Source organism: Geotrypetes seraphini, chromosome 5 (assembly GCF_902459505.1).
Source record: "Geotrypetes seraphini chromosome 5, aGeoSer1.1, whole genome shotgun sequence".
NCBI lineage: Eukaryota > Metazoa > Chordata > Amphibia > Gymnophiona > Dermophiidae > Geotrypetes > Geotrypetes seraphini.
The window spans coordinates 271,783,988-271,797,097 of NC_047088.1; the positions used below are offsets into that span (position 1 = coordinate 271,783,988).

General features: G+C 43.0%; 1 protein-coding gene across 1 annotated transcript in view; it reads left to right on the plus strand.

Moving 5' to 3' along the window:
• The window catches only part of LOC117360428 (unconventional myosin-X-like), a 483,786-nt gene that overhangs the window by 187,778 nt on the left and 282,898 nt on the right, over positions 1 to 13,110 (plus strand). The window contains exons 21-22 of the mRNA XM_033944140.1: positions 5,792 to 5,898; positions 12,671 to 12,952. Coding sequence (XP_033800031.1) covers positions 5,792 to 5,898; positions 12,671 to 12,952 — 389 coding nt within the window. The remainder of the gene's footprint in view (positions 1 to 5,791; positions 5,899 to 12,670; positions 12,953 to 13,110) is intronic.

Sequence of the window (13,110 nt, forward strand, 5' to 3'; positions counted from 1 at the left end):
CTTCCTGTGCTTAGGGAAAGATTGAAAAGAACAGATAATGGTTCAGCCAGGACGTCCCTTAACTCCCTGAGCATTCTGGGATGTAGGTTATCCGGTCCCATGGCTTTGTTTACTTTGAGTCTTGATATTTCTTCGTAGACGCTACTGGGCGTAAATTCGAAATCTTGAAATGGGTCTTTCTGATTATCTCCTTTCTGCAGCTGTGGACCAGCTCCCGGCATTTCGCGGGTGAACACTGAACAGAAGTATTGGTTTAGTAGTTCTGCCTTCTCAGAATCTGATTCCGCAAAGTTACCGTCCGATTTCTTCAGGCGTACTATCCCATCTTTATTTCTTTTCCTGTCGCTAATATAGCTGAAGAAAGATTTATCCCCTTTCTTAATTTTCCGTGCTAGCTCTTCCTCCATTCGGAGTTTGGCCTCTCTGACTGCTGTTTTGACAGCTTTAGATCTCTCTAGATAGTCCTCTTTTGCCCTCTCTCTGCCTAAGTGTTTGTAGGTGATAAATGCGTCCTTTTTCTGTTTAACTAGGTCTGAAATTTCTTTACTGAACCATTGGGGTCTTTTGTTTCTCTTGCGTTTATTTACTGTTTTTACGTATCGGTCTGTTGCTTCGTGTAGTATGGACTTCAGAGACATCCACATGTCCTCCACATTGTCAGATCTTGCTTGTTTATGTAGCTCCTGATGGACAAAAACTCCCATGCGGTTGAAGTCTGTGCCTCTAAAGTTGAGAACCCTTGTTGCTGTGTTTGTCTTAGGAAAACCTTTCTTGAGGTTGAGCCATATCATATTATGGTCGCTGGAGGCTAGTGTGTCTCCTACTGAGACTTCCGTGATGCTATCTCCATTGGTGAGAACTAGGTCTAGTAATGCCTGGTCCCTGGTGGGCTCCAATACAATTGCTTGAGATTTGCTACCTTTATGGAGTTTAATATTCTTTTGCTGCTACCCGTAGTCGCGGAGAGTGTGTTCCAATCTGCATCTGGCATGTTGAAGTCTCCTAGCATTACTGAGTCCCCGCGCAGTGTGATGTTCTCTATGTCCTCGATTAATTCTATGTCTTTGTCCTCCTGTTGCCTGGGAGGTCTATATATCACACCAAGGTATAGGCATTTTTCCTTTCCTCTGGCCAGGTTCACCCAGATGGATTCCCCGGTGTATCTAACATCTGTGATTCTGGTGGTTTTGATGCTTTCCTTAGTGTATAGTGCTACTCCTCCCCCCAATTTTCCCACTCGGTCGCAACGAAGTAGGTTGTACCCTGGTATAACCATATCCCACCCATGCGATTCTGTGAACCAGGTTTCAGATATCGCTATCACGTCAAGATCAGCGTTTGCTATCTCAGTCTCTAATTCTAGAATTCTAGTACTCACAGCTCATCGACTTTTAAGGGCTCCATTCTTCTTTGGAAGCTTAAAGTGCCGATTAAGAAAAAAGTACCCTCCTAGATATAAGAACATAAGAACAGCCATATTAGGTCCAGTGGCGTACCAAGGGGGGGGCGGGAGGGGCGGTCCGCCCCGGGTGCCAGCCCTGAGGGGGTGCTCCTGGCCTTGCCGTTCAGTCCCCCCCCCACCCCCGAAGGACCGCTCGCCCCACTGACCTTCCTGCACCACCTGTGAAGCAGCCCGCAGCGTCAGCGATCCCTGAACTGCTTGGGCGCTGCTTCCTGCGCCGTGGTCCCGCCCCTCCTCTGACGTCAGAGGAGGGGCGGGACCACGGCGCAGGAAGCAGCGCCTAAGCAGCGCAGGGATCGCGTCGCGATCCTGCTGCGGCTGCTTCATAGGTGGTGCAGGAAGGTCAGTGGGGCGAACGGTCCTTCGGGGGTGGTGGGGGGGACTGAACAGCAAGGCCGGGAGCATAGGTGCTTCATAGGTGGTGCGGGGAGGCCAGGGGGGCGAGCGGTCCTTCGAGGTGGGGCGGGCGGGCAGGCAGGTAGGCTTTCAAGGGGGAGGGGGGTGACAGGCAGGCCTTCAAGGGGCGACAGGCCTTCAAGGGGGGGGGGGACAGGCAGGCCTTCAAGGGGGGAGGCAGGCCTTCAAGGGGGGGGACAGGTCTTCAGGGTGGGGTGCAGACCTTCAAGGGGGAGGGACAGGCCTTCAAGGGGGGGCGGGCAGCCTTCAAGGGGGGACAGGTCTACAAGGGGGTGGGACAGGCCTACAAGGGGGTGGGACAGGCCTTCAAGGGGGGACAGGCCTTCGGGGAAGGGTGCAGGCCTTCATGGGGGGTGCAGGCCTTCGGGAGGGTGCAGGACTTCGGGGGGTGCAGGCCTTCAAGGGGGGGACAGGCCTTCAAGGGGGGGGACAGGCCTTCAAGGGGGGACAGGCCTACAAGGGGGTGGAACAGGCCTTCAAGGGGGGGTGCAGGCCTTCTGGGGGGGTGCAGGCCTTCGGGGGGGGGTGCAGGCCTTCGGGGGGGTGCAGACCTTCAAGGGGGTGCAGGTCTTCAAGGGGGGGACAGGCCTTCAAGGGGGGGACAGGCAGGCAGGCCTACAAGGGTGGACAGGCCTATAAGGGGGAGACAGGCAGGCAGGCCTTCAAGGGGGGGGACAGGCCTACAAGGGGGTGGGACAGGCCTTCAAGGGGGGTGAAGGCCTTTAATGGGGGACAGGCCTTTGGGGGGGACCCTGGTTTAGAAGTACACGGAGGGAAGGGGGTGTTCAAAGAGACGTGCATATGCCAAACTTTGGGGGGAAAAGGAAGAAATAATGGGTCTGAAAATAGAGGAGAGGGAGAGAGATGATGGACCATGGGATTTAGGGAGGGAAGGAACAGAAAGGGAGGGAAATTGGACACAAGGGATGGTGTGGAGGAGTGATAGAGATACTGGATAGGAGGGTAATTGGGAAAAGAAAGGGAGAGATGGTGGACTCTGGGGTGGTGGGGAAGGAAGGAGAGATGCCGGATGAAAGGGTAGTTAAGAAAAGGTGGATCTGTGGAGGGAGATGAAAAAAAGGAAAGATACCAGATTTCCTGGGGAGGGAAGGGAAATAGAAAGGAAGGACAGAGTTGGCAGATGGATGGTTAGCATGCAGAAAGAAGAAAGAAGGAGACCCTGGCAAGCAAGTTATCAGAAGAAAACCAGAGCCTTGGGCCAACAAGATTTGAAATATAACCAGACAACAAAAAGTAGAAAAATTAATTTTATTTTCTGTTTTGTGATTATAATATGTCAGATTTGAAATGTGTATCCTGAGCTAGGATTTAACAGAGAGAGGAAAAGTCCTTTTTGTTTCTTTATTTTATTTACACCATAGCGCCAGTGTGGTTAGGAGAAGCCAAAGGGCGTGAAAAAGCTATAAAACCCACCAGGAGTTTTGAAAAAAATCACCCAACTGGGCAGGAAAATCGAATTGAAAAATCAATTCAATAGGCTGAATCGAATCAAAATTTTTTTCCTGAATCTGGCAGCATTAGTTTGCGCTACTGTCTTAGACTTTAGGACCTGGGATTGGGTAGAGATTGCATCCTCAGTACTTTATAATGCAAGTGAAACGAGGATTTGGTCAGACTTTTGAAGGGTCTGCAGAAAAAAAATATTGTATAGGCCGGGGACATGAGACAGCAGGAAATGGGAACTTTTCATCCTTCTATTTTTGTGAATGGAAAGGCTGAGGATGTCAGAGAGTTCAGTTAAAATATGTGCTTTATAAGAAAATATAATAACGTGTTTTATAAAGTTTATAGCATAGCTGGTCTACCCAGTGAGGTGTTCCTAGTGGTGGTGGTGGCAGCGTGTCAATGTGTTGAGAGGAAGAGGTGGTCTGGGAAATTCTGCTGAGCAAACTCCGGGCCCATTTCCACCCCCCAGTAAGTTCACTCCACTCAACTGGTTCACACACTGAGTGGGTCTTTGGGTGTTGTTTTGGGATCTCTTCCAGTGGTTTATCAGTATCTCCTTCTGGTCCAAGGAAGGAAACTTTGTTATCCTTAGCATTGACCTACAGAATATGTTTGTAACAGCGCTGCTTGTGTGGCATTAGGCTATGTAGTGATCGAAAGAAAAAAGCAGACCTTTGCACATTTTTGCACTATATGGTGGGTGTATGAGGAGATTCACATTTCCTGCACAGCTAAGTCCATGTGAAGTTACCTTGTGCTGTATTTGACATCTAGCAAGGTCTCTGTTTGAAAGGAAAGATCTAAACTTAAAAATGAAGTGGCCAGAAGTTATGGTAAAAGCAGATAGTGTAGCTGGTTTTAAGAAAGATTTGGACAAATTCCTGGAGGAAAAGTCCATAATCTGTTATTAAGACATGGGGGAAGTGTCTGCTTGCCCTGGATCGGTAGCATGGAATGTTGCTACTCTTTGGGTTTTGACCAGGTATTAGTATCCTGGATTGGCTACCATGAGAATGGGCTACTGAGCATGATGGACCATTGGTCTGACCCAGTTAGGCTATTCTTATGTTATGTTCTCATCTGTAGGGGCCTTTGTTTTCACTTCTTATTTTAATGTATTTTTTTTCTGGGAACTTATCAGTGTTTTTTATAATGGGAACAAAAATGGAAGAGAATTAATGTGTGTGGGATGAGGGGGTAACTAATTTCTTCAGCTAAATAATTCAATCCACTTCAAACAGACATAGGAGAACTCACACACCATTCACACACCCTCCAACCAAAAACGTCAAAAGAAAAAAAAATGTTCGACAACCTCCTAACACTCGGCCCCCAACTCTACAACCTATTGACCTTGACCAAAGACTACAAAACCATCAAAAAGAAATAAAAACCCTTCTATTCAAAAAACACATAAAACCGAACTAACACAATCAGAACTGTCCCAAGCATCACCTGCAACTACTCCATATGTACTTCTGATGTCATGACAATTCAGACATAATTTATGTTATGTTATGTTTGGAATATAAGAAAATTTTCACTGCCTGTTTCTATTCTGACCATTTATTCCGTTTCATGGTCATTACAAAAAATATTTTTTTACATGGGGGGGGGTGTCAAAAAATGATGGACCCCGGGTGCCACATACCCTAGGTACGCCACTGATTAGGTCTTCCTTGCCATTGGCCGATCCAGGCCACAAGTAAGTTTCAAGTTCAAGTTTATTTATAATTTGGTATACTGACCGGTTTATAATATTAAAAATTTATAAAACAATACCTGGCAGAAACCCAGATAGTAGCAACATTTCTCCATGTCTGTCTCAATAGTAGATGATAGACTTTTCCTCCAGGAATTTGTCCAATCTTTTTTTAAACCTAGACACACTAACCAGTAATCATATCCTCTGATAACTATTCTTTGAGTCTTAAAGGTATTTCCATGTAACTTCACAGAGTATCCCCTACTCTTTGTACTTTTTGAAAGAGTGAAAAATCAATTCACTTTTACCCATTTCAAACCACTCAGGATTTAGTAGATTTCAATTCTATCTCTTTGCAGCTGTCTCTTTTCCAGATAACTTAAATCTAACACTCTTTAGTAACCGAGTCCCCAAGTGTCCAAAGGTACTTTCCTTGCTGAAGATTCTTGAAATGCATTTCACTCCCTGCAAAGCTTTTCAGTATCCATCTTTGCTACATGCTCTACAAACCCTGCTAGCAGGGCCTTACATTGATGTTTTGGTGACAGGGGTCTAAAAAACCTCCAATAAGGAGAATCTGTGCTCACCTATTTAAAATATATGTGTAAACCTTAGAACTCCACTCCATGGACGCCTCTGCATTGCATATGTCTAACCACTCTATATCAATGGCAGGTGCTGCTGTAGAGTTCTACTGTCCTCTGTAAACTAACTTTATGTCTTTGTCCCTTGATCTCCAGGTTTTCCTGAAAGAAGCGCTCGAGAAGAATCTGGAGAAGGCCAGAGCAGCAGAATTCCAGAAAGCAGCTGTGATTATTCAAGCTCATGTTCTTGGTTATATGGCAAGGTGAGTTATATGACATCCCGTAAGAATAGTCACAAGAAAACAGGAGATGGTTACTTCCCAAAATTTGAAGAGTAGAAAACAAACAGCGAAGGAAGACTCTGGTGTTCGAAATCTTTTATTAATATATCATGACTCGACACGATCGTGTTTCGGCCTAAGCAGGCCTGCCTCAGGAGTCTATTGGTAGAGTGATATAATATCTAATGTCTTCATAAGAAATACACAAATGTCACTTTTTTAATACAGCGTAGCAAATGGCTCCCTGTATTCGAAAAACGCAATGTCATGTGCGAGTCATGATATATTAATAAAAGATATCGAGCACCAGAGTCTTCCTTCACTGTTTGTTTTCTACAGCCCGTAAGACTAGCTGTACTGAGTCAGACAGCCCAGTATCCTGTTTCAAGAGTGGCCAATCCAGGTCACAAGTACCTGGCGTAAGCCCAAATAGCAGCAACATTCCATAGTACCCATTCCAGGGCAAGCAGTAACTCCTGTTAATGCTGTAGGCTCTGACAATTAAGTTTCTATCTCTGGTAGAAAGTTCCAGTTTAAAACTCTAGGAAAAACAATGGAAACTAGTTAATTTTCCTCTTATCCCCCAAAGAAAAGTGCTCTTCTTTCAGAGCTTAATTGAAAGGTTACATGGGACCTTTCTTCCCCTGTTTACTGTAGTTTTGATTCTAATAGTAATCAGATTGTCCTAGTGACCTTTGCAGCTATTCTATCTTCTCAGTGTCTCAAGCATATCACCTCTCCCCACCCTAGACCATACCTACTACCTTATTCCTACATTATCTGAATAATTTCTCCTCATCCCAAACCACATCACCTTAAGATTCTACATTGTTTTGCCACACACATTTCTACTTTCTTAAATAAGCCCAACTCCATCCCACACATTTTCCCTACCTCATCTATCGGCCCCATAGCTTCTCCATACACCCTTCTACCTTGTCTTTTATATCCTCTGACCATGCGTTCCAGACCTTAACTATTCTCTAAGTGAAAAAAATATTTTCTCCTTTTGGTTTTAAAAGTATTTAGACAAATAGAAACTCAATGACAAATAAATAATAATAATAACTTTATTCTTCTATACCGCCAGTTAGATGACTTCTAGGCGGTTCACATCGAAGAGGGCTGGACAATCAGTGAATTACAGAAAGCAAATGGTGAGGGTACAACATATTACACAAGGAATAGACAGAAGGAAAAAATAAATTTAGTGTTGCTTCTGATTAGGAGATGAATCGGTCAAACAGTACAGTTTTAATTACTTTCAGAAACGCGCTGTAGGACAGCTTGGCTCTATTGATGTAGTTACCCAGCCAGGACTTTGTATTTACAGCCGGTGATCCTTGGGTAGGCAAATGTGTTGCAGTTTCTGGTTGACCGTGTGGGGTTGTGTAGTACGAAATGTGGTAGAAAATAGGAAGGCGTTAGTCCTCAGGCCTGCTTGAAACAAATACAGGCAAATTTGAACATTATTGGCGCCTCCATTGGCAACCAGTGTAGTAGTCTATAAAAGGGGCTAATATGATCACTTTTTTTTCAATCCATAGATCAAGCGAACTGCCGTGTCTTAGTTTTCGTACTGTTTTCTTTGGGATACCCAGATAAACGATGTTGCAGTAGTACAGTGTTGATCCAGTGGCCCATCCAGTCTGTCCATTCGCAGCATTCACTATTTCCTTATCTCCCTAAGAGATCCTACATGCCTGTCCCATGCTTTCTTGAATTCATACACTGTTCTTGTCTCCATCATCTCTTCTGGGAGACTGCAATACCAAAGTCTCTGGTAAAGTCAAGGCCAGATCCTGAATCTTAGACTTAAACCCCCCCTAAATCTAACAGTTTTTTATTCTGAAAATAGCTATTTTATCCTATTGCTGTTTTGGGAAATTAATTAAGACCACTTTGTTTGCTAAGTTTATTACTTAATGAGAGTTTTATTATTGAAATTCTATTTTACAAATATTTGTATTTTTTTTACTGTATTATTGTATTTTGCTGATTGTCCAGCTCTTTTTGGTGTAAATGGCCTAGAACTTTTGGTTATGGTGGTATAAAAGAATAAAGTTATTATTATTATTATTCAAAGACTGATGATTGCTGATAATACAAGTCCTGTTCCCTAGTAACAGTAAACTTGTACTCATATAACTTCAAACTGTATGATTCCCAAGCATCAACAAAAGAAGAAAATTCACCAATTCCACAGTGAATGGAAGAACCAAAAACAAAAAAACCAACAACTGTGGAGAGGATGTTCTTGATGCAGGTGTTTTATTTAGTGAATTGAAAGTTACAATATTAATTCACATATGCGTAAGATGAACCCAACACAGTCCATGTTTCAACAAACACACCTTCCTCAGGGGTCCTACAGATATGAATATTGGTGTAAGTGTAAAGAGTATTCAATTGTAGAATTAATGTGAATGAAATAATGAATCTGTGAATGAGCAATGTGCAAATGGAATGTGTTGAATCCCAAAGAGACGATAAGAAGAATTGCTAAGTGACAAAAGAATTTTAAGTGAGTAATGAACATCGAAGATAAGTAAAACATATGTAATCGCAGGAAAAAGCTGGTGACATGGAACACATCTGCTTTATATTATGAGATCAAAGAAAGCAAATGTGGATACAGAGAACCAGCATAAAACCTTTGGAAATAATTTTTATTAAATAAAAAATGAAAATAATGATGATAAATGAAAGGAAATAATATAAAAGGGAGAAAAAATTATGCAAAGCGAAATTTATTTTTATGAAACAAATGCAGTGAACTTAAACACCAGAATTATATTATTATAAAACTTAAAAAATAATACAAAATGATTAAAACCTCGATCTGGCTATGTGAATTCAATCCAAATCCAAAAAGTATCTGATTTAAAATGAGCAAAGGTTAAAAAACACATTAAGGTGTAAAAATAGGTTAGAATAGTTCAACTTGCTTAAAAGCATGACTATTGTTGAGACATAAATGTATAATTTAATTTTAATTGAAACAAGCCATTAAGGACTATAATCAAGCATAAGATACTTGCATACTCGAGTCACATATCTATGTGAGTAAGAAAGTAAGTTAAGAAGTAAAACGAAAAGTAGTCTGCACGGTCCAAATTGTGAACAAGATGCTGCATTATGAGAAGAAAAAATGAAATTTATGTTTAAAATCAAACCAATTCCCTTACTTGATATGAGGCAACCAATTACATATGAGTTTATAAGAATTCTGTGCAAGTAAAAACAACTTTAAAAATGAGAATCAAGCATCAACAACATGATGGGGATGGGAGAGGAGACACCTGCAAGCAAAAGGACTATTGTTGTGGTGTACAGGTGGGTACAGTAAGTTTTGGGTGGGTTTTGGAGGGCTCACCATACAATATAAGCAGGTTATCATGATGTGTACCTGGGACTTTTAAATGTGATGTTCACTGCAGTACCTCCTAGAGCTCCCCTCTGCTCTGTTCAGATGTTTGTATGGCCAGTTTGCTAAGAATGCTGGCTGCTAGGACATCCAAAAAGCTGACTTTTGTGTGTTTTTCATATGGACGCCTTTATATTTGAGAATGGCCAAAACAGATAGACGTACTAAGGGCCAAAATGTCTACTTAAATAATTTTCAATCTGCAGGAATGGAGATATTTGCAACTGGTTTACCGCAGGAATGGGGACAAGACCTTTCACTGCTCCGCGGGAATGGGAAAAAGACCTTTTACCGCCCTGTGGGAGCAGTGAAAAGTCTTACTCCTGTGGTTACAAAAAATTGCACCCATGTCAGACTCGGCATATTCTCCCCAGCTCCTCTTGCGCCTATTTTACCTTCAGGAGCCAGCCATGCCACGATGAAGACAGAAGGAACCTAAAATCAAAGCCTTAGACCAATGTAATTTGAAGAATAAAATTACCAGACAACAAAAAGAAAAAAAATTAATTTATTTTATATTTTGTGATTAGAATATTTCAAATTTGAAATATGTATCCTGCTAGAGCTGGTATTAGACATAACTGGGGATCGCAAAGTCCAAGCTGTGCTTCTTTAGCTTTCAGCTGGCTTAGGGCTCTCTCTCTGACCAGGGAGCAGTTGCCCTAGTTGCAACTAAAATATTCTGTTAGCTTGATTTTTCTATGTAGCATTCTGTAGTAATTTGGTTTGTTCAGTTTTCACAATAGTGAAAGGGATATTTGTGAAAGGGAGGGGAGATGGGTTTTGTTGAACCTTGCTCTGTTTTATTTGTGTTTATAAAATGACAATTGTCAGAGGAGAAGCTTCCGACCACACACACACACGACTGCAGGGCGGCACAGGCAGGCTTCTCCAGCATCAGTTTCTTTTCTAAAGCACCGCGAAGGTAAGGGGGAGGAAGGTAGATTTGGCCGGAGGGAAGGAAGGGGCCGCATGCGCGATCGGTGACTGTGCGCCTTCCCTCCCTTAAGTTTCTTTACGCCGTGAAGGTAAGGGAGAGGGAGGGAGATTCTCGGGCCGCTGAAGGGCGGTGAGGTGGCGAGAGGGAAGAGTGGATGCTGTGGGGATAGGAACGGGGCGGTGAAGGGGATGGTGGTCCGGTGATGGAGCAGTGATGGAGACAGATTTTTCCCCCATGTCTTTCTCTAGCTCCGACCTCCTCTTCGTGTACTAAAGTTGGGCCTCATCAATCAGGAGCTGCTTTGATACGCAACTCCTGATTGGTGAGGTCCGACTTTAGTGCAGGAAGAGGCGGTCGGAGCATACCGCGAGTGATTTTCTTCACTCTCCTGCCTCTCCGGCTGCCCTCTCCTGTCTCCCCAGCTGAAAACTGCCCAGTACTGACCTTAGTTCAATATTTACTATTATTTTCTGATTCTAGATCCTCTGTGTTCATCCCATGCTTCTTTGAACTTTGTCACCGTTTTCCTCTCCACCACCTCTCTCAGGAGCGCATTCCAGGCATCCACCACCTTCTCTGTAAAGTAGAATTTCCTAACATTGCCCTTGAATCTACCACCCCTCAACCTTAAATTATGTCCTCCGTTTATTTATGCCTTCAAAGCAGGTTAACAATTTCCCATTTCAACTCTTTAAGTGCTCTAGGGTGGATGCCATGTGGTCTTGATGATTTGTTACTCTTGAGTTCATTACTTTGTTCTATTACATTTTCTAGATTTAAAATTAGGGATACGGAAAAACAGGGTCGCCGGACTAGATGGACCTAACCAAAACTGCTTGAGTCCATAGTCGCTACCCAGCTATCTTCTTATCTAGAGAGATTCTCCATTCTCTCCCCCTATCAACATGGCTTTAGACCCAGCTTCAGCACCGAGTCCCTCCTTGTCTCCCTAATATCAAAGGTGCAACAACTACATTCTCGAAACAAATTCGCTGTTCTGTTACAATTCGACCTCTCTGCCGCTTTTGATGTCGTCCACCACGACATACTACTTTATCAACTTTCCGAGATAGGAATTGATTCCACCGTTCTTAATTGGTTTTCAAACTTCCTTCGCTCTCGCTCCTACACAGTCAACTCTAATGGCACCATGTCCACTCCTTGGTCTCCTTCTTGCGGTGTCCCTCAGGGATCACCCCTTTCCCCTATCCTTTTTAATATCTATATGTCCTCATTGAAGCTCTTCCTGCTTTCCCCCTTTGAAACAATCTACACATACGCCGACAATATCCTTGTCCTTCTTGAAACAGACCAGAACCTCACCAACCTCCACGATAACATAACATCCTGCATAATGAGACTCCACTCCTGGTCCCTCTAAGTACAGATGAAACTAAATGAATCAAAAACAAAATTACTCTGGCTCGGCCCAAAGTTAGAACACCTGCCCACCCTTTTCGCACTGCCTTCAGGCACTGCCTTACACCTTGAGTTCTCAAGCAAGGTCCTTGGCATCATTAACGATTCCTCTCTCTCTCTCAATGACCACCTCAACTCCTTGACAAAATCATGCTTTTTCAGCCTCCACATGCTAAGGAAAGCAAGACCCTTCTTCCGACCAAAAATATTTCGCCGTCCTTGTCCAATCCATCATCCTCTCCAAACTTGACTATTGTAATGCCATTTACCTATGCTAAAAAAAAAAAAAAAAAAAAAGCCTCCAAAGACTCCAGCTTATTCAGAACACGGCAGCCAAGCTGATTTTTACAAAACGTAAATCTGACCACGTCTCCCCACTCCTGGCCAATCTTCATTAGCTCCCAGTGATTTCCAGAGTCCAATTCAAATGCTCTTGCCTGGCTTTTAAGATTATTCACGGCATCCTTCCTTCCCTAATCCCATTTTCTTTCAACTCCTCGTGCCCTGACTCCACCAGGACCGCCCATAAATTAAAACTATCCTTCCTCTCGCTACATGGTATTCTCCACGCAGGTAAACTGGGAAAATCACTTCTTTTCAAAATCACAGGTCTCTGGAATGATCTTACTATCCCGCTGCGGAACCTGAGCTCCCTCCATTTATTCCGCAAGCAACTAAAAACCTGGCTCTTCTCTAACATGTAATTTCTTTTCCCTTACTTTTCCACTCGATTTATAAACTTATGTAAACCTTTTCCTACCCTTTCTCATTTTTAAGTTCTTGTAAACCGTGCCGAGCTCTACTTCCGTGGAGATGATGCGGTATATAAACTTAAGGTTTAGTTTAGTTTAGTTTAGACCTAAGGTCTGATTCGGTGAAGGCACTTCTTATGTTCTTATGTGCTTTAGATGCACTGAATTATTATCTTTCCTTTTTGCAATTTTCCTCTTTTTGCTTTTGCATCATAGAAAGAATTACCGCAAGGTGCTGGAGAACGTGGTGACAATTCAGAAGAATTATAGAGCTCACTTTTACCGGCATCAGTTTATCCACCTCAAAGAATCAATACTTGTGTTCCAGAAATGTTGGCGAGGACGGAAAGTTCGATGTTTGTTCCAGCAGTTGCTGCAGGAGAAGCAAAAACAAAGGGACAAAGAAGAGCACAGGATGTACCAAGAAAAGGAAGATAATGAACTGCAGAGAAATTATGTGGAAGAAGAAAGGAGGCAATGGGTAGAAGAGCAGGAAAGGTAAATGATGGAAAGGTAACCTTAATTTGTTTCAGATGTTCAGTGCAATTAGCAAGTAATGCTTTGAGTTATCATTATATGAGGTAGCATTACACAAGATAAATACATACATGGATGACCAAAAAAATTGTGAAGAAATGAGATTCTGTACACGTCAG